This window comes from Pygocentrus nattereri, chromosome 28 (assembly GCF_015220715.1).
Source record: "Pygocentrus nattereri isolate fPygNat1 chromosome 28, fPygNat1.pri, whole genome shotgun sequence".
NCBI lineage: Eukaryota > Metazoa > Chordata > Actinopteri > Characiformes > Serrasalmidae > Pygocentrus > Pygocentrus nattereri.
The window spans coordinates 11,846,420-11,868,013 of NC_051238.1; the positions used below are offsets into that span (position 1 = coordinate 11,846,420).

The 21,594-nt window shown below is 40.2% G+C and overlaps 1 protein-coding gene across 5 annotated transcripts in view; it reads right to left on the reverse strand.

Moving 5' to 3' along the window:
* Window positions 1-21,594, reverse strand: part of pde4d (phosphodiesterase 4D, cAMP-specific) — a 171,485-nt gene that overhangs the window by 24,125 nt on the left and 125,766 nt on the right. For 4 of the 5 annotated variants that reach the window (XM_017723368.2, XM_017723369.2, XM_037535718.1 and 1 more), the window contains 4 exons: window positions 4,333-4,524; window positions 4,000-4,036; window positions 3,608-3,684; window positions 3,125-3,174 (listed from right to left, as the gene is read on the reverse strand). In XM_017723368.2, the coding sequence (XP_017578857.2) occupies window positions 3,125-3,174; window positions 3,608-3,684; window positions 4,000-4,036; window positions 4,333-4,524 (356 nt within the window). Of the gene's footprint in view, window positions 1-3,124; window positions 3,175-3,607; window positions 3,685-3,999; window positions 4,037-4,332; window positions 4,525-13,483; window positions 13,654-21,594 lie in introns of those variants that run through there. The other variant, XM_017723370.2, reaches the window with a different exon arrangement.

A 21,594-nucleotide genomic window follows, 5' to 3' on the forward strand; every position in this document is an offset into this window, starting at 1 on the left:
TATTATTTATATATTATATTATATATATATTATATATTTCTTATTATTTTATAGCTGCAGACTCTCTCACATGCGTATGTGCCCTACTATTGGTTCTGCAGTCTTTATGCTAACAAATGAAGAAAATTCAGTCCTGTACCACCCAGAACTGGAACAGACTGGAACCTCAGACTGACCCAGTAGTACAGAAACATCCCCAACATTATTTATGTACTATATATTATTTGTTAAGGTAAACATTAATAAACATGTTCTGTTGTACACTGTCAAGTACTATATAAGCACACTTTTGCTCTCCAAGCTACAAACAATGTAAATATACCCTCAAAGATTTAGTAATGGTCTTAAGGCTCAATTGTGTACCTTAAATGCCATACTTTTGAGGGTACCACCCCAGTATATATGGGCGTATGTGTGTGTGACAGAGAGGAGGTACACAGCAGGAAGTCCAAGGAAGTACTGGACTGTAAAAGCTTTGAGAACCTCTGCTGTAGTGTAACCTTGAGAAGAGTATTCCTACAGTGCCGCTATGAGAAGATTATTGCTGCAGTCTGACTGAAAAGAACATTCCTATACTGTTACTAAGAGAAAAGTATTTCTAAAGCTTAACTGAGAGAAGAGTATATCTGCAGTAGGGCTGAAAGAGTTCCTGCAGTGGGACAGAGTGAAGAGCATTTCTGCAGTGGGACTGAGAAAAGAGCATTTCTGCAGTGGGAGTGAGAGAAGAGCATTTCTGCAGTGGGAGTGAGAGAAGAGCATTTCTGCAGTGGGAGTGAGAGAAGAGCATTTCTGCAGTGGGAGTGAGAGAAGAGCATTTCTGCAGTGGGACTGAGAGAACAGCATTTCTGCAGTGGGACTGAGAGAACAGCATTTCTGCAGTGGGACTGAGAGAAGAGCATTTCTGCAGTGGGATTGAGAGAAGAGCATTTCTGCAGTGGGACTGAGAGAAGAGCATTTCTGCAGTGGGAGTGAGAGAAGAGCATTTCTGCAGTGGGACTGAGAGAACAGCATTTCTGCAGTGGGATTGAGAGAAGAGCATTTCTGCAGTGGGACTGAGAGAAGAGCATTTCTGCAGTGGGATTGAGAGAAGAGCATTTCTGCAGTGGGATTGAGAGAAGAGCATTTCTGCAGTGGGACTGAGAGAAGAGCATTTCTGCAGTGGGAGTGAGAGAAGAGCATTTCTGCAGTGGGACTGAGAGAAGAGCATTTCTGCAGTGGGAGTGAGAGAAGAGCATTTCTGCAGTGGGATTGAGAGAAGAGCATTTCTGCAGTGGGACTGAGAGAACAGCATTTCTGCAGTGGGATTGAGAGAAGAGCATTTCTGCAGTGGGACTGAGAGAAGAGTATTTCTGCAGTGGGAGTGAGAGAAGAGCATTTCTGCAGTGGGACAGAGTGAAGAGCATTTCTGCAGTGGGAGTGAGAGAAGAGCATTTCTGCAGTGGGAGTGAGAGAAGAGCATTTCTGCAGTGGGAGTGAGAGAAGAGCATTTCTGCAGTGGGAGTGAGAGAAGAGCATTTCTGCAGTGGGACTGAGAGAACAGCATTTCTGCAGTGGGACTGAGAGAAGAGCATTTCTGCAGTGGGACTGAGAGAAGAGCATTTCTGCAGTGGGATTGAGAGAAGAGCATTTCTGCAGTGGGACTGAGAGAACAGCATTTCTGCAGTGGGAGTGAGAGAAGAGCATTTCTGCAGTGGGACTGAGAGAACAGCATTTCTGCAGTGGGATTGAGAGAAGAGCATTTCTGCAGTGGGACTGAGAGAACAGCATTTCTGCAGTGGGATTGAGAGAAGAGCATTTCTGCAGTGGGATTGAGAGAAGAGCATTTCTGCAGTGGGACTGAGAGAAGAGCATTTCTGCAGTGGGAGTGAGAGAAGAGCATTTCTGCAGTGGGACTGAGAGAAGAGCATTTCTGCAGTGGGAGTGAGAGAAGAGCATTTCTGCAGTGGGATTGAGAGAAGAGCATTTCTGCAGTGGGACTGAGAGAACAGCATTTCTGCAGTGGGATTGAGAGAAGAGCATTTCTGCAGTGGGACTGAGAGAAGAGTATTTCTGCAGTGGGACTGAGAGAAGAGCATTTCTGCAGTGGGACTGAGAGAAGAGCATTTCTGCAGTGGGATTGAGAGAAGAGCATTTCTGCAGTGGGATTGAGAGAAGAGCATTTCTGCAGTGGGATTGAGAGAAGAGCATTTCTGCAGTGGGATTGAGAGAAGAGCATTTCTGCAATGGGACTGAGAGAAGAGCATTTCTGCAGTGGGAGTGAGAGAAGAGCATTTCTGCAGTGGGAGTGAGAGAAGAGCATTTCTGCAGTGGGAGTGAGAGAAGAGCATTTCTGCAGTGGGAGTGAGAGAAGAGTATTTCTGCAGTGGGATTGAGAGAAGAGCATTTCTGCAGTGGGAGTGAGAGAAGAGCATTTCTGCAGTGGGACTGAGAGAACAGCATTTCTGCAGTGGGATTGAGAGAACAGCATTTCTGCAGTGGGATTGAGAGAAGAGCATTTCTGCAGTGGGACTGAGAGAAAATTATTTCTAGGGAAAATAATATTCCTGTGACTGAGGAAAGAATATTCCTGTAATTTAACTGGGACAGCAGATATGCTGAGACATATATGCTGAGAAAAGGATATTTTTGTAGTGTAACTGAGAGAAAGATTTTTCACAGTTTTATTGAGAGAAGAGAATTCCTACAGTATTACTGGGATAAGTGCATTCCTGCAGCAGGACTGAGAAAATATACCTGCAGTGTATCTGAGGGAAGAGTGCTTGAAAGTAAACAAAAGCTAATGGCAGCAAGCCACAATTATGAGCATGCAGGTGTTTTTTTTGGCTAGTATTTGCAGAGACTGCAAGGATAAGCCCTGGGCGGCCATCCTATATTTACAGTGAGTAAATCCAGCACTCATCCTCCTTTGGAAACCATACATCTGGCCCGGAAACAACAAAGGGACAAGACTATTTTCTTAACAATATAGTCTTTAACCACTATGTTACACACACAGGCTCCTTCTCCTACCCACTCACACAGACACACAAAGACATATGCAAACACACACACACACACACACACACACACACACACACAAAGGAAATATGATAGCATTTCAGAACAATAAACAAAGATACTGCACCTGTGTAAGAGGTCTTTGTGATGGGTGGAGGGTTACACATGGGTGATCTCCTGATAAAAAGAATGACAAGAATTAAAATATTTTCAGCAGAAGAGAGTGCATACACCATGGAAAAAAAACATGCATTGCACTTGATTTTGTACCACATCCAGAAAAAATTTAATCTGTTGCTGATACTCGGAACTCGGAATGCCGGCCTGGCTCAAACACAGTTAAAGCGGACATCATGAATGCATAAACACAATTAGGTTTACTTGGAAACAGTGTTACAACAAAGGAAAACCAGCAACTGAGACAGCCAACAATGAGAAACTGGCTGTGGAGCAGCACATTTATCATAAACATTTCACACATCCCTTCTATTTATTGAGTAATTATCAAAAGATCAAGTGGAATCATATGATGGGCTTCTCTTGGCAGAACAAACACAGAATGTCCTGTTACTGCAAGATTACAGTATAATCAATGAATTGATTAACTTACTTGTTGGATGATCTTTCTTGTTGTACATTTGTCAGTGCTGAAAAATTATTCCGTACAGTTCTTAAGCTCGCCAGGACCTGGGGAGAGGGACTAGACGTCAGCCAAATGCTATAAATAGTTCTGTATAGCTAAAAGATGGCTATGGTATGAGCACACATACTCAGAATTCATGTTCTTATGTAAAATAAACAAACAAAAAAAAAACCTAAAGTCAGTCATCAGTCTTTTGAAAAGTTTGAATGGGTTCAACAGAGAATGACAATGCCCATTCAGCCAGCAGACTTTTCTGAGCTAAATACAGACCCAAGATAAGTCCAGACAATGAATGCCAAAAAAGGAGCAAAGAGAGTTGCTTGACAGCACTTGACAAAATAACTACAGAATTGGCTCACCTGTGCAAAAGGGGTAACAATCATGTCATCTCCATGTCTACAGAGTGATAGAAAACAGGCTAAGTTAGACAGCTAATGATACTGGTCAACATCAGCAAACATAAATATCCATGAATTGCTATGTATAATCCAGTGCTACTGCTATAAAGTAATGGAATTCACTGCCTTGGATGACCATCTGCTCTCTGTGGTCAAGGACATCAGTAATTATGTGTTATATAATGTTTTTTCTTTATGATCTGTCTGTCCTGAATCTTAGTTTCAGTTTTGGCAAAGGATTTGGTAGCATTTCTCCAAAATGAGTCAAATGGGTTGAAAAAGGGTCAAACTCACATGTCGCTGGCGATGGAGGAGTTCCTGGACATAGACTTTGGTGAGAGGTCATAGTCACTGTCTGACCGGTACAGAAAGGACTCCCTCCGCTGGCTGTGGACGAAGTTGGCCTGCAGGATGAGGCCCGAGCCTGGACTGGCCATTGGGTCCAGCGGACTGCGTCCCGATGACGTGCCATTATCCACATCAAAACTAGGGGGAAAAAACAGTAGGCAGTTAGTGCTTTGATCAGTCATGTAAATTTCTTACCATCAGGATTGGATATGACTCTACACAGACTTTACCATGTAAAATTAAGTTATTAAATCACCTTTTCTAAATAACTACACTGAATGAAAATAACCCATTCTAAAAAAAGCTTATCTGGACTGCAAATCATTTATTGCTGTGTTTAAATACACAGAGTTTAAATATTAGTCCATGTTTCCATGTTGTACATTGCCTTTAGCGCAGCCACAGCAAACAAACGTTACAGTTGACAATGCTATAATCCCCAAAGTGGTGCCCCTTGAAATATTGTTGGCCCAGTCTTCTTGGCCCAGTAATAAGCCTTGAATATTAGTAGACAAATAAAAATAGACAGATAGTACGTCAATAAAAACACAAAGCAAGCAAATCTTGTTTCATTCAGCAACATATAATAATGCCTTATATTGCAATATTTAACACAATGAGATTTCCTTAAATCTATGTTTTACAGTGAACTTCAAGGATCAAATCCATATGACAAGGAGCCTTTACAAAGGGTGCACACCTGGGGCATTGAGTCCTGGTCCTGGAGATCTACCACCGTGGAGAGTCACTTAGCTTATATAGTCAGAAGCCCCTGAAGGCCTTGATTACCTGGACCAGGTGTAATACATAATGGTTGGATGTGAACTCTGCAAGGTTTTAGATCTCACGGATCAGGATTGAGGCCCTCGGGTTCCACTTTTTGACAGAGGCGTCTGTATTTAACATCAATTAACTAGACTAACTTCCTATATGTGATATAGATATTGCATAATTTTTTAATTCATTTAAACTGGTTTGAATGTGTATCTTCTCATGGTTTAAAATTAAACTAAATTGTATAATCGGCTTCTTAGCTGCATTCAGCTTCACACATGCAAATGGTCTCTTCTTCAAGTTCAAATCACAAAATTGAAAGTGTGTCACATGTTCCAGACCCAAAGAAAAATGGCAGTGTTGACATTCTCAGCACTAATTAAAAACATTATCACTGCTACAGCGGAGTTCCTGTGTACTCAAATACTGTAGGAGACGTCAGCGCTGTGGAGTTCACAGCGTTTTAATAGTTGAGCTTATCTCCCTAAGACCCACTGCCTCGCAACCGCCATGTGTCTCCGTGGTGATCCCCCATACCTTGGCTACCTGGGTTGACCCATAATACCTAGGGAGTATTAGTACAATCCCAAAGCTCTTGGGATTCCCTTGGGCTTGACGTAGAGCATGACGCAGCTTTACGTCTCTCACCCTCTGGCTTACCTCACTGCCAGACCTCAGGCCGGTAGTCATTGTGATTATAGAGGCCGGTACAGCCCAGGCCGCTAACGGCTAATACTGACTAATCCGCTCGGCCTGATGTGCAAGACAAGGCTGGCGTAACACAGTCTTCATCATACTAGTGCTGAGAAAACAAAAAGGGGCAGCATGCATGGGTACTCATTTGCCGTCACTAGTACAGGAGGTGATGGACAGGCTTATTCTTCTGTTATGACTGAGTACAGCGAGGTCTGTCTGAGGACCTAAAGCTGTCTGTATAAAACACGTGTACAAGCCTTGGGCCTGCCACTGCCTTACACCCATCTCCCATGGGCCATATCGCAGTGGCAGCTTGCCTTACCATCTTACACAATCGCATCTATCTGCATGCATTATTAACAAGCTGGCTCAGTCTTTGTCTATGTACTTGTTTGCTGTGAGAGAGGCCACTAACACCGCACCAATACAAAAGGAGTTCCCTTCTGTTTCAACTCTTACATTTTGAATCTCTTCACAAATCCATAGTACGTCTGAATTTAAATGTGTTTTTTTTTAACAAAGAAATAATAGGAGCATAGAAGGTGGCAAACAGAAGAAGCCATCAATAAAACTACATTGTTTCCACCAGTTTTTCCATGTTAACAAATGGGAGGCATCTTGGAAATATGCAAATAAGTGCAATAATAACAAAAGCAAAACAATATCAGAAATAATTACTTAAAATCACCAACTTTGTATCAGTTTAATATGTGATTTGGCAACTCCTGATTAAGTTTCAGACTTCATTTACAATGGTGATTATTTTGATTTTGATACTGACACTGTGATTAATTCTTGTGAACATGCACATAAAACATGATGTTTATGACCAACAGCCAATCAGACAATTATTAAAAAAAAAACAAATGGAAAACATTATTCTATGTAAATATTTGAAAAGTTTAGTGGTTTTAATGTTAAAAGTGCTGTTGCCACTGCTACTGTGTTAGTGTTTAATAGTGTAATAACTGCTTTATATTCCTGTCTTTTAGCATTATTTACTTCTTCTGCTAAAAAAAACATTTTTCCACATGACTGACACCTCAGAGCTCATGAAGAAAAACAAGTGACTGGAGGGCTCCACCTCCATCAAAAGGCTGTTCCTGATTGGTCCAAGAGTAATGCCTGAACTTACCTGCCCTGGAGAAGGTTAGGCATGAAGCACAAGTTGCCATGGTGATGTTTCCTGGTAAAAAGTGATCCATTGTTGTGAGACTGAAAATCTAAGGTTTGACTAAATTAAGTTTAAAATTAGTTGCCTAAGCAAGAGAATTTGGTTCAGTTTTACTTCACACTTACATAACCTTAGAATAGTTCAACCAGTTCGCACTGGTATCCATGTAGTTACTGGATAATAAACCTTAATATGTAATAGGCCTGTGAATTTAAGGGATTCCTGGTCATGAGAGACTTTAATTAAACTGCAAAGAGGACAGCAATCTCCTAGCAGTGTTGAAATCGAACTACTATAATCCATACTTTTTCGCGTCATTTTCACAGACATTCCATGGACAACGGTAAATGCGGAAAATATAGTCTTTACATCAAGTACCGCACTTTATCTGGAGCAGTATTTTAATATAACCTGCTTATGCTTAGCTATTAATTCTGTTAAGCCACCACAGGAAACACCAGCATGACCTTTAAAAGTTATAACTTGCAGTTTGGCTTGGAGAGAAAAGCACAAGAGGGAGAGGAAAAAACATGCTGTTGTCTCTCTCTTACTCTCTCTAGTCTGTTATCCTTCATCACTGTTAAGTGAGCAATAAGTGATGGCCTCCATCTGTTCTTCAAACAAGGATCACCGCATGCTTAAACTCGGCTTATGTTACTCATAAATGGACACACAAATACACACATACGCACACATGCTGCCTCAGTGGCCCGAAACACAGCACAGTTTGTTCTTTTGGTGTAATTACCTTGAGATTTCACTTCCCTGATATGCACACATCTGTTAATGCAATGTACACTTAATAAAATGTAGTCCATATTTGATTACAGTGCCTTAACACTTTAGTAACAGAATAGAATGTGGGCAGTTGTAATGAAAATAGCTTATGCTGTCTAAAGTTGACACATGCAGCGGTTTGCACATGCGCAGAGTACATGTGACTAATCCTGCTTAAAAAGTTGACGCAAACACGTTTCCTTTGGTTGGGCTGGAGAGGAAGACATTACTCCATGAGAAGAATTTAGCAAGCTAACATGGAATCAAAACACACTCTATTAACTTCTAGAAAACAGTGAGCCACAAGTTAATTACCTTGTACCTACACTCACAGGCTATTTTATCGGATACAGACAGTAACTGGTGGCTAAAATACTAGTAGGTTGCAAGGTTAAATGCTAAAGATAGAAGGATTGATCAGCTGTGTATCAGCACCAAACAATTTTCAGCCCAAATGTGCGATCGGCTGTTACCTTTCTAACTAAAACTACAATAGTGATCGTATGTAAGCCCTTTTAACCTTTTCAGTACATTTATAAACCCATCCGTGTTCTGTCTTGTTAGCTGTGCTGGTTGCATGAACTCTAGTTATTTCAAAGGTTATGCTAGCGAGAGGCACCAGAATGCAACTGCTGCACAATTAAAGGTAAAATGAACTTACTCTTGCTGTTTCACAGAATCAATGTTTGTAATTAGCTTTGCATTAACAACTACAGGGGGAGTTAATGTTAGTTTACTTGCTGTGTTATCGTTCACTCTAACCTTATATCACGCCATTTACCTGTACAATGTTAGTGAAGGGTTTTATGGCCATGAAGATCTAAAAAAGTGTTGTTTGCCTTGGCAATCTATAATGTGTGGCTTGTCTTCTGCACCTTTAAATGTGGCACTGAGCCCAGCCCTTGATTGTTATCGGCTATCGTGCAATGAACTTTTGTATGGTGTGAACGTTTTTCAGCATCAGCGTTTAACATTTACAGCTCTATGTTAAAAGTTGAAGTTTTGACACTGTCAGCTCTTTTCTTTACACTGGTTCTGTCATTAGGATACCTCATCAGCAAGAAAGAAACACAAAAATACATTCAGATATGTTAGAATGGCTGTGATATATGTGATGTATGCAGCCATCAGGCTAATTATGCAGTATTGTTCCAGAGAAAGAGTGCAAACTAATGCAAATTTGGTCTAGAAAAGATATCCCACATAGCCTAGCACTCTAATGCTTTACGGTATCATACATTTTTAATGAGGAGAAAACAAACCAGTTCAGGTTGTTGGCTTAGACACAAAGAGGAGACCTTTAAAAGCTGAAAAGAAGCCCTTTGCTGGAATGAAGCAAACCAAACTTCCCTGTCAGGGAGATGATGAAAGTTTCAAAGCCTGAAACACTAAGACAAACAGCAAAAAGGCTTTTTAATCCATCAAACATAGGCCCTGCCTTCCTGCTCTGGAACTGTTTAGCTGTTCATACTCAACCAGTTTAAGTTTTGCTCACATTTTGTAGAGAAAATTTCAGCCAGTCCTAGCACATGAAGCATGTCTTGTTGGAATATGGGCAGGAAAAAGTGTGAACCAGCCAAAGCCACTGAAAGGATTTTAAGTTTTTCATTCCTGAGTAAGTTTGGTCTGCTGGGCCAGGCACAAGACTGAGAACACTTCAACATTAAATCAGCTTTCTCTGGCATCTGATCAAATCTTTGCCAGAATTAGGCATACTGGAAATACAACAGCTAACTACACTGTTAGAGTTTTTGAATCATTGATTTATAACTAATTTAAGGAAATTCCATTCATAACATTTTGACTGAATTTGGGAAAAAAAACGTTAAGAAGTTATTTAGAAACTGCATGCAATGAAAACATAATCCCATAGATGTAGGACTGTCCTACAGCTTTATGTGCTGGAACTTACTAAACAAGATTGTGTCTTATTACTTCTTTAGTATTTGGGATTTCACAGCTTCCAGTAATCAAATGGCTTCCATAAGGTGTGGTCAGGTCAGAAGACACATCCTGAGAGGAAAAAGCCAATCAGTCTTACAGTCCAACAGTGCACCAACTCCAACAGCATGCAAGAGTTCCACGTGGTAATGATGGTAAAGACGTTCCAATTACAAATTTTCGTAAGAGGATGTACTGTTCTCGTGAAAGGAGGTAAGGAGGGTTTACATTGGCTTCTCTGTAAGTCTCAATTCCTTTCCTGAGTAATGCATGCACTGTATTTTCATGTTTTCCTGGTTCTTACACAGTTGACTCATCAACCAAATCCTCCTTTGATGTACAAATGACAGCACATTTGACTTTAGTCGACAACCCAATTCTGAACTTTTCACTCACTGAAGACTTTACTACATAATGTTTGCATAATATGACCCTGTCTGCTTCTAAGCATTTTCAGGTCCTTGGTTTGGATTCTGAGGGCTGGAGACAGCGGAGAAGCACTGTAGTGGCAACAGTGATTTCCTTGAGCTTTTCCCTATATCTCCTTATATCTCCTTATTAACTTATGTGAGCCATCTGAACTTCAGTATCAAGTCAAATTTTGGCTTTATCAGCTGTCCTCTGACATGCAGTGGGTGGGTGGGGGGGCTTCAACTGAGAAGTCAGACGGTCAGACACATCAAAATATCTTTATTTTAAACAATCTCAAAACAAGTTTCAATTCTAATCAAGCTTTAAAGGTCACCATTATAAGTGCACCACTAACCCTACACAGGTGAGCACAAAACATAGGCAGAACAATTGACAATTTATGCAGTAAGCTCTGTATATAATGACTTTGCTATGTTTGACTGAATGGTATAGAATTAAATACATAGATTTTTTTTTCTCTTTGCAAGACCATATAGAGTCCGTACTGTCCTACCATGTACATGAAAAGCATGTTGCTTTGAATGAAACAGCTTTATTGGAAACTTCATAGGCAGAACTGCCAATTTCACATGCAATACGAGCACTTATGTCACATCATCTCAATCGGACTGAGCATTTTCGTCCACTGAGCTCATAAGTGTGGAACGTGAGTGCAGGAGAACAAGATTTCCAAAATCACCTGCCTGCCTTTACACCTTTTATATAGCAAAAGGCAGTCAAAGACAAATAAGGCAATATAACAAAGATGTAAAATGACTGCTGTCTATTATAACTGACCGAAAAAGTCAACACACACAGGTGACAAGAGGAAATTAAAGTCTTCTTTCTGTGTCTATGTATCTATATACAGAGGTAGCATAAAAAGTTATTTTGCAGAGAGAGAGCACACAAAAGTCCTGTGAAATGAGAGAACTTAACACTGGTCAGTATGTAATGTATCTCTAATAAACGTACTACCTAAACTTACCAGTAATGGTAGATCTATTTTTAGGTCAGAGCTAAGGGGAAGGGGTGTCTCTCCACATTGCCTACACTTCCTCCTATTCCCCAAAGACGAACCATAAATCTTGAATTAAGATGGCTGGTTAGTATTTAGAGGCTCGCCACAGGATAGGAGGCAGAGTTGGGGCTGGCGAACTGGTTATTCACCCAGATAAGACCTTCTACATGTAGGAGATACGAGCAACTCATGGCTCTCACACACACACAAACACACATACACAGATAAATCCTGGCACCAGTGCACCAACATGTGCAGTCCTCTGCTGTCAGCACAGTCGAAGAGGCCTCAATGTCATGCTTAGGTTTTGGTCATCTGTATCAAACCGAAGTAAACTGTACTTTTCTGTGATAACATCTGTTCAATCATTAGTGATTTGACTTACTTAAGGCATCTGTAGCTATGTTTGCCAGCTGATACCATTTTAGTGAGTATAGTACACTTGAGCAACACCGCCAAAGCGGTAACGCAAAGTGGCGCTGACCACAGAGACCACATGCAAGGCCCAAATGTTCACCACTGCCCTGTGCTCGGCCAGTGCATCTAGCAACATGACCAATAACGTCATTCCTCCCTCACAACTTCCTTACTCCTTCACATGAGTGTAGAACAGACGCACAAGCACAAATGCATTCCCCTAAAGTCATGTTTACTTAGTTGAAAGACTTTATTGATAGTGATGACATGCAGCATTCCAAAAGTTGGAGGAAGGGGTGGGGGGCTGCTCTCTCTACCACACCCATTGCCCTCGAGCTTATATACACAATGTGAACACACACACATCTATCCCTACACATGCATACAAGACCACAAAATGACCGCACCCCATACCTAGAAACTTAATAGCATGTATCGACATAACGACATAATAGCCCAATACTACATGTTATTATATACACTAAAAGTTAAGATGTGAACAAAGTCATTCAGAGTGGTTTGATGTCAAATGTCCAGTTCTACTCAGAATTGTTCATAGTGGTGGTGATAGGAACCAGACATCCAGTGTTTAATGCCTCTAAAACAACTTATGCCCACACATATCTATAAAGAGCCGGTGTGGCTGAAGATCATTTTATACAAGCTGGAACACATCTGGTTCTACCATTTAAAACAACTGGTTTCAGACTTCAGACAGCTGACAACATGTGCTCCTGCTTTGTTGGAATGAAAATCTGCAGCCACGCTGGCTTTTTGCAGATAATATTGGACACTCCTGCACTAATAGCCATCCTCAAAGCAAGTTAGTACATGAAAAAGTTACAAATACATTGCCTGATGCCTCATAGAATAGTTTTAAGATAAAAACTTTGCCTAGAATTGTAATTTTAAAAAGCTATTCATGGAGGAGAAGTTGTTATAATGCAAAAAGTCCTCAAAAATGTAATTACCAGTGTTTTACTATTATCATGACATCATCAGAAGACACATGTAGGTTCGCTGATCCTTTCGTATAGTAAAAAAAATGGCTGTATTTGCATTGTAGACATCACAACCCCTGGTTGCTATCACCATCACTGTAAAGAAAATCTGAGTCAGTTTCTCTACAGTGAAACATTTCACATCAAACCACTGTGAATGATTTTGGTTACATCTCAGTGACTGAACTATTTTAAAAATTGGGAAAAAATGGTGAGATTCCCCTTTGAGCACAAAACAACTCCATGGAATACAACAATAAGCACAGAGATTAAGTGCAAGCTCCCTTATGACAGCATGTGCTACCTCTGAGACTATAATAAGCACAAGAACATAAGGAACAAGACAGGACAGGAGAAAGGAGGCCAAGCTATCTGCCCTGCAGCATGTAAACAGCACCCATTCAGGCCCAGTGTGCTAGTACAGAAACATCTGGCACCCATGAGTGGTGTTAAAAACACAGCAGCTGAACTTTAAACACTAAGATTTACATAGTTCGCTTTTAAAATGCCAGCAGCTGTCAAACACTGACAATTAATTCACAGCACAGAGTTAATTAGCTGGACAGTTAAATCCACACATCACTTTTAAATCTATTAAATATTAACACATGTTAGCTAGACAGTGGACAAAGAAACACAGGACTCTGGAAAAGGAGGCGTGGTGGAGGTTTTAAAAAGTGCCAGAGACTTGAAGCTGGAAGAGGCAGGCAGCTGTTAAAGATGTTGAAGAGAAAAGATTCTAAAGAGCTGGTGGAGGAAAAGGGAAGACAAGAAAAGGGTAAGGAAACGGCATGCTGACACAGCGATGTGAGAAGGAAGCCAGGGGGCAGGGAGAGGAAGAGAAAACAAACACTCTTGCTGTTAAATGAAAAGTTTCTGTGTTACCCTTCAGCGTTCTTCAGAGAGCTGGTGGAGCGTGAGCGAGGCTTCATAACAATGCTCATGGTGACCGCCAGGCTCTACGCCCGCTAGCTCCGGTGCTACTGCTCACTCTATATGTGTTTAGTCCTCACATGCACCCTCCTGCACTCCCTCTGGCAGAGAGGCTGGTCTCCGCTCACACACACTCCTCTGCTCTCCCTGAACTTCCACCCTTACTCAAGTAGAGCTGGTGTTTTCACCCCGCCCACTGCTACTACACTGGAGGAGAACCTGCCCAATCTGAGCTCTCTGTGCCCCACTCACTGTTTCTTTCTCTCCCCAAACATCTCTCATTCCCTCTATCTCTCCCCCAACTCTACTCTCTTCTCTCCTCTACTCTTTCATTCCTTCTCATTTTTTCTCCCTCCCCAAAATCACTTTACCCAACTCTTTCGACCCCCCTACCCCAGCATTCACTCATTCTCTCTTCCCATCTGTCTCATTCTTTCTCTCTCCCCAAATCTCTCATTCTGTCTTTTTTATATCTCATTGTCTCTCTCCCCAACTCTCTCCCACACAGATGCACACACAAGAATGTCTCTCTCTCTTTCTCTATCACACACACACACACACACACACACACACACACACACACACACACACACACACACACACACACTCTCTCTCTCTCTTTCTCATACTCTCTCTCACAACTTCCTCCAGTTCTCACTCTCTCTCCTTATCTCTCTCATTATCTCCCTCCCCAACTCACTCTCTCACTGTCTTTCCCTGTGTCTCCCCAAACTCTATCTCTCTTGTTCTACCTCACACATTCTCTCTCACTCTCTCTCTCCACACACCACGTGCTCTTGTTCTCCCTGTCTCTCCTTAAATTTCTCTCTCTTTCTGTGTGTGCGTGTGAGGGCTAGTTGCTGCTATACTGTTATAGTGATACTGCGGTGGACAGAAGGACTCCTGCTCTGGTGTCAGGTGACAGAGATTTCAGTGTAGCTCAGGGAGCCTCCAGTACACAAAGCCCCATACACAGTAAAGAGGTGCGGGGCGAGCATGTATATTTATCTTAGAGAGGAGCATTCAGCTTAGGCTTAGTACGAGTGTGTGTTTGTATGCATGTATGATTTTTAAATGGAGGAAGGGAAGCGGTAGAACAGCAGAGTAGTCTGAGTACGACTTACCTGTATTTGTAATGTCCCCTTAACCCATAAGCTCATTATTCATTTAATAGCCTTATTAGGCAAGACTTATTCTTCAGTTATTAGAAATATGTAAATTCTGTATTTATGAACTGCACACTGGATAAAGAAGTTATATTATGTAGTAATACAGTGGAAAAAAAAATAAACAACAACAAACAAATCTTTCCAAAGTGCTCAGAATAACAAAAAGTGGAATTCCACCAATTTTTCAACATTTCTGTATAATTAAACAGTTAAGATTCCGAGTGGTTTGGTGTGAAACGCTCCCTTCTCAAAAAACTTACAGAGTGAGAATTGTCTACAGTAGTAGTGACAGGAACCAGAAGCCCAAAGAGTTTAATGACTCATTTAAAGCTACGACATGAAATGGCTATGAATACACTGCCTGATGCTTGAGACACTGTTTTCTGAGTCTTGAGAAAAGATGTTTTTCAGAAGCCATTCACGGTGGAGGGGTACATGCAGGACACTGTAAGGCAAAATAGTCCTCAAAGAAAGATTATTACTTTCAGATTTACCACTAATTTACCATTATCGACATTATATATATAATATTATATATTAGAAGATGTGTAGTTTCACTGGATGTTCTGAATAGTAAATAAACTAAACTTGCAACCCCCTGTTCCCCCAAGAAATGTAGAGTAGGAATGGCTCTACAATGCACCATTTTACATCAAACCACTATGAATGACTTTAATCTTAATAACTGATTTATGTAAAAAAAAAATTAAATATGGATGGAATTCCTCTTTAACCATTGTTCTTCACTTGCCTGACCTTGTTGCATCTCTCTGCATTTCCTCCACTGTCCTCTCTCTGACACCCTTTAAGCCTTATTGGTAAGCTTTTACCTTACAGGTAAGAGTCTTTCATACTGACGCAGGGCCATTAGGGAAATGCTCGTCCGTAACTGACCAGCGTCATGATGAGCATGTGGTGGTATTTACAGAGGATTTCCTGTGGTTCAACACCTATTCAGCATTTTCAACCACAACAGTGGGTGTGATGGAACAGGCATAGCAGCGAAACAAACACAACTAACCCTAACAAAGATATTACAAGACTACTTCAGCTTTAATCGGGCGTACCATCTAAAAAAAATTGCATCATCCAAAACCCAGACCATGCTGTTCGTGTACTATAGGAAGACCTACAACTACATCTCATTCTTAAATGTACGCTAGCAACTTTTAGTTGGCCTCCTGTCTTTATGTACAACTACTAATATAATAAAGGATGTATAGAGTGTGAATAAATTCTAAATTCTACAGAAATAGTGTAATTCCATAAAGTCAAGCTTTAAGGATGCAATGATTAAATAAGTGCATTCCAACGTCGCCCCCTAGTGTTTACAAGACAAAACAGCTTTCAAATAGACTGCCACAAGAATGAACTAAAACACATGAAAGATTAGCAGGAGAGAAAACATACTGAGGCTTCAGTTGTAAGATGGCTTTTCCATTTCATCGCTTGTGGAACTGATCATAACGTCACTCAGTAAAGTATGTGCTACAATTAAGTATAATTCTCAGCAGATTTTCAAATGTTTAGTACTGTGTAAATGGCTCTTTCAGCAAGGTAATTATGTATTGTCTAATTAATTCCCAGTCTGATAAAATGTGTACTCTTTACACCCATAATTGATATGTGTCTGTCGTGCTCAGCATGACGTTATACCAATGCATGCCTCTCCATTGCATTAGGCAACCAACCTCGTAATATTCTGTCATATAAAATGTAGTAAAAAGCTTCAAATCTAACACCATCTAATTTTACATTTATTTTTAGGACTTTTCATTTGTAACATGTAAAACACTTGGATTAAGCATATTCCCAAAGCAAAGGCATAGATTTGTGTATCTAGTCGATTTAAAAAGAAAAATCTGAATTGTACCAAAATACTCAGTCAAATCTGGGTGAAATCTGACATCTGATGATGCACCAAGTAGTTTCCCAAAGAGCTGTAATTGAAATGAACTGTCCAAGGCCAGATTTACAAAGCTGTGAGTACCTGCGAGACTTGAAGTAGCGTTTCCTCTTCTTGCCTTTAGGAGAGCTCATGTTGAGAGCTAGCTGCCATCACACGCTAACCACTTTAGGAGAGAGAGACAAGAACTCTGCTGGCCCTGCAGCACACTGGACTCCACAGAGGCTAATGTCACAATACAGAACTCCAGGTTCCTGTGAGAATGTCCACGTCACCGTCCCCTGACCTCACTCAATAATCCCATCAAATCCCAGTCTGGCCTTGTTGACCGGCTGCCAGCATATTCCACAGTGCAGCTGTGCGCAGGACGGGCTTTCCACGCACAGACACATATCAGCTCACTAAAGACACCTAATAAAAGAGCGTTTTTAACGTTTAAACCAAAACACCAGAAGCAGCCACTCTTGGCCTTGCTGTCCTAGTGTTTCTTGTCGTGTGTGAAGGACCCCCAGGATCCAAAATTAGAATATGAGAGTTGTTCTAAGAAGGTTAATAAAATTGGTCAAAAGCTTGAAAACACAATACCTGCCTAGGTTTTTAGCACAGAATTCTTCTGAGAGATGATTTACTAGACACAGATTAATTTCAGCGTTGACTGTGTTAGATAACAGTGACTCTCCATTGAAAATTCTTCCTCACAATCAAAATAAGAATCAGATTCACTTTGTTAGCCAATTACTGTTGCACATACAGAGGATTTCTCTTGGTCAAATTGCTGCTCATGTACATGTATAACACAGAATACAAATACTATCAAAAATAAGAATGAACACAACACAGAGAAAAGGAAGCTGTAGTTGGGCTACTGTCCTCTTGAAATGTGTCTTGCACACTTTATTTTTGTCATTCTTATCTAGCAGAACCAACTATGTGCTGCGCCTGCATATGTACAATTCAAAAATGCTCCTCAATGAATTATTAATTTGCCTATTCAAATAGGCTGTTTTTTTAAATGTAATCAAACTAAAATAACATTTTCCACCAATATGGCTGAAAAAACTGTTTATCTGTTGTTTACTGGTCAATTGTTAATTAGTAGTTAATAAATATATTAGATAATATACATAAAACACTACTGGTAGATGTGTATTGTGTTTATTTGCATTTATTTGTTTACTGTTTCTGTTCAGGATCGTGCCTTTACAATGTTTGTGTCCATCTACAAATTTAAAGACAATTCAATTTTTTTTTTGTTTTTTTGTTTTAGCATAAATCCAGTCTTGATGCACTACACTATAATAACACAGAGAACTTTCCCTGTTAAGGTTTACAGGGTGATTCTAGTTGAGGTGGGTTCGCTTCAGTTCATGAACTTAAAGCTCCCGTGATGTGAGTGAGGTCAACAGTGGGGGAAGCCTGTGACGTTTCAGGTGAGCTTCCCAGAATCAGCAAGTCCATTACAAACAGGAGTGTAACTTATAATGTTCCCACACATGAACAAAATGTTGTGACTGCATTTCTAATAATTTCTACTTATTAAGCACTCATATCGTACGATTGGGAATGGATTAGTTTTACATGGGGTGGTGGGGTAATGTGATTTTATTCAAGGATTTCTACAATGTTAATGACTAATTTGGATGGAATAAGAAATCTGTTGTAATTCCAAAGAGTCAAACATTTAATGTAATAATAAATTTGTTTATCCTGACCATCTACCTAGCTGTTTTAAGGGAATACAATGTGGCATTAGCACTGTCATTAGCTTTTAGTTGACAATGGATTTACAGTCAAAAGAATACGAGTAAATGGTTCTTCGAGTGGCTCCACACTGAAGAAACAGACTTTTCCCCAGGATGTGATGGAATATTTACTGACATGCCAAATGGCATGGGATTAATATAACTGGGGCTTATTTCTATGGTTTGTTTTATAGTACGTTGCCAGCTTCTTTGCTGAAGCAGGAGTGTGCATTCTACAAAAAAATATGAAATGGCATGTTTCAAAAGGACTTAAATCACTGAGAAACACTAAATACATATCCCCATGTAAAATATCTTTACAGTGCACACCTGTAAAATGAGGCTACCTGCAGAATAACGTGTCCAGTATATCACCAGTGCATGGAATCAGTGGGGAACTTGATTAGACACCTAAAAGATATTTTAAAAGATTTATCAACTTTATAGATGGCTATGTAATGTAACTGCTCTTTAAGCACATCAAGGAGCTAAATTACATATTAGGACTTCAGCAGCAAAACATGTTATTGCAATTTTATTGCGGTTTGAAAAAAAAATTGCTGTTCATTTGTTACATTTGTCACAGTGCTCTTCCCCCAGTGTACAGCATGCTCATTTGAAGCATTAATTAGCTGAGCACCTCTTTAAGCCTGGATATTTCAAATGACCAGTACCATGTGGTATATTGCACAGCAGGGATCAGTAAAACAGATCTACAGTGAATACTAATGGAGCTCAAAATCACACTCCTGAATCAATGACAGCCATTCTGCAATCTGCCCAGTGTGAAGAGATAGCAAGGGTTCTGCAGAATAGCCCTGACTCCCCTGCCCTTCCCCTCGACCAGAGTGGCCTTTATGAGGAGCAAGGCTGCCTGTCAGCCTTATCATCATCAAATAAAGGTTAAAAATAACACCTTGGGTAATGAAGCAGAAAAACATCATTCAGTGCCCGAAAACTGAATGTCACAGTTAATCATCCAGATCACCAATGATTTAGTCTAATCATTTAAAACCAGAGTGAATTTGTAGAGTAACACCTTACAAAGAACAGATGGTGTGCATTAGTAATGTATAGCTTATCTTAATCCTGCATATACGATCAGCCCATATCTGTGGAACAGTGCAGTACAGACTCGGCCCACTCACAGACTAACAGCTCCCTGCTACCTAATATTGATTACAGGACCAACAGGAGCTACACTGCATATACATTCACCACACATCACCTTGTAGTTCCATGAGTTCTACCAGGCTTAGAGCACAGAACAAAAGAGACTGCCCTTCATTTATTTAAATTACAGTCAAAGAGGCCTTTAAGTACAAGTCAGTCATTTACAGGAGATATTTCTAAGGAGATCAGATAAGTCCACTTGCAGAGAGAAAAGTCATAGGAAAAAAAACAGAGCTCAAAAGAGAATTATTAAAACACACACAAAACACACAAAAATAAGACTGCTAATAACCGTGTATGACCTGGTAGACCACCAGAACTGTCGCAATCTGATAAACAGTTCTCACAGCTTTCAACTTTAAGAGACAGTCCACTTGCAGAGAAAAAAGTCAAAGGAAAATAAGCAAAAAACTAAACGAAATATAGAGAAAATGAGACCGCTAATAACCTTGTGTGACCTGGCAGACCACCGAAACTATCACCATCAGATAAACACTTCTCAAAGCTTTCACCTTTGAGGGAGAGGAGACAATCAAGCTCCACTCTTACTTCTGAACTCAAAAAAGGTTTTTCCTGTTCTTTCTTTCATTCTGTGACTCAATGCTATGGGTCTGAAAGGATGTGCAGCTAATCCAACCAACGTCTAAGACTGAGCATTGCAGGTGTGGAAAAATATCCCTGCAGATTTCTTTGAAAGTAAGAAGAGAACAGATGCTGTACTAATAAAGGGTGGAGACTAAACCAGTAAATACTGAGAAATGTGTTATATTTAGCTGTTAAAGATTCTGTGCAATTTTCTCTTAAATAATTGTTTTCTAATGCTGAAAAATGAATAATGTACTTAATGGCCATTTTGACAATTATATAAACAAAGAGTGGCCTCTGAATTTTGCTCAGTATAATAAATGTACAATTACAGACTATAATATCTGTTGTAATGTGCAATCTGTCAGCCACCCTGTGCTTCATTCATCACTGGTCAGTTTCTGACCACTGTTGACCAGATATTGTATTTGGGTCATGAACCATTCTCAACACAGCAGTGACATGTTGTTGGTACAATTTACTGATGTTGGGAAAAAGAAAACATTGTTGTCATTTTTCAGTTTTTGACATAATATGAAAATGCCTGTTGGCCGTTACCTTGGGCGTAAATTTCATGATAAACATCACTTTCTGGTTCCACTGACTTACGTTAAAAGTTTCCTTCTCCTGTAAAGTTCCCATTTTGGAGATAGAAGGTTTTGCTCCAACAGCAGAGAAGTGTATGTGGCACACTGATATTGCTAAGGTTTTTATAACAGCACAAAGAGAGCACCGAGTGACTTGTTGAATTATTTCTATAATTACCTGAAGAAGGAATACATAACATCAGAATTACACTGTTGTCTTCATCGGTCAACAATCAAACAAAGAATAAAGCTACTGTATTTGTGCTTCAAATCAATCTGCTGAAAACAGTCCAAATGTTCTTTTGATAGTAACTCCAAAGAGAAAGCGTGTGTAAATGTATTGTCTTCTGAAAGGCCTCTTGGATTCTATGCCTGTGTGTTTTAATGACAGCAGTATTGGGCACATATCTGATAGCAGCGCTGTTGCCCAGCATTCAGCCCCTCTACCTGCAATACGCACCTGCCCACACACACAATGTCTTTCAGTGTACAGCCGATATTGACCCACGCCTGGTGTTCCCATGCAAACAACAGAACTGGAGCAGATATGGTCTCTTTTGAGAAAGTGCTATTATGAGAACACTAGCTCCAAAGTGATGACCCAGCAAGCTGGTAGACATTTATAACTCCTGACAAGCTCCAATATTAGCAGAGCAAAAGTCATTATTGCCACTGAAGAGATGCCATTCAGTCCCTCACGGCCAGTGGAGAGAGAGATAAGGTAGCATTAAGAAAGGGTTCCTACAAATCAATAGCCTTACAGCGACTTTACTTCAGCGGTGGTTTGTATCCCGTTATTGATGATTTTGCTGCACACAAGTGAGCTCGATACTTCATTTCATTTCTGCTATGCTTTCTGTATAAATGAATTAGCTGTTTATAGCAAAGCACGCCATTACAC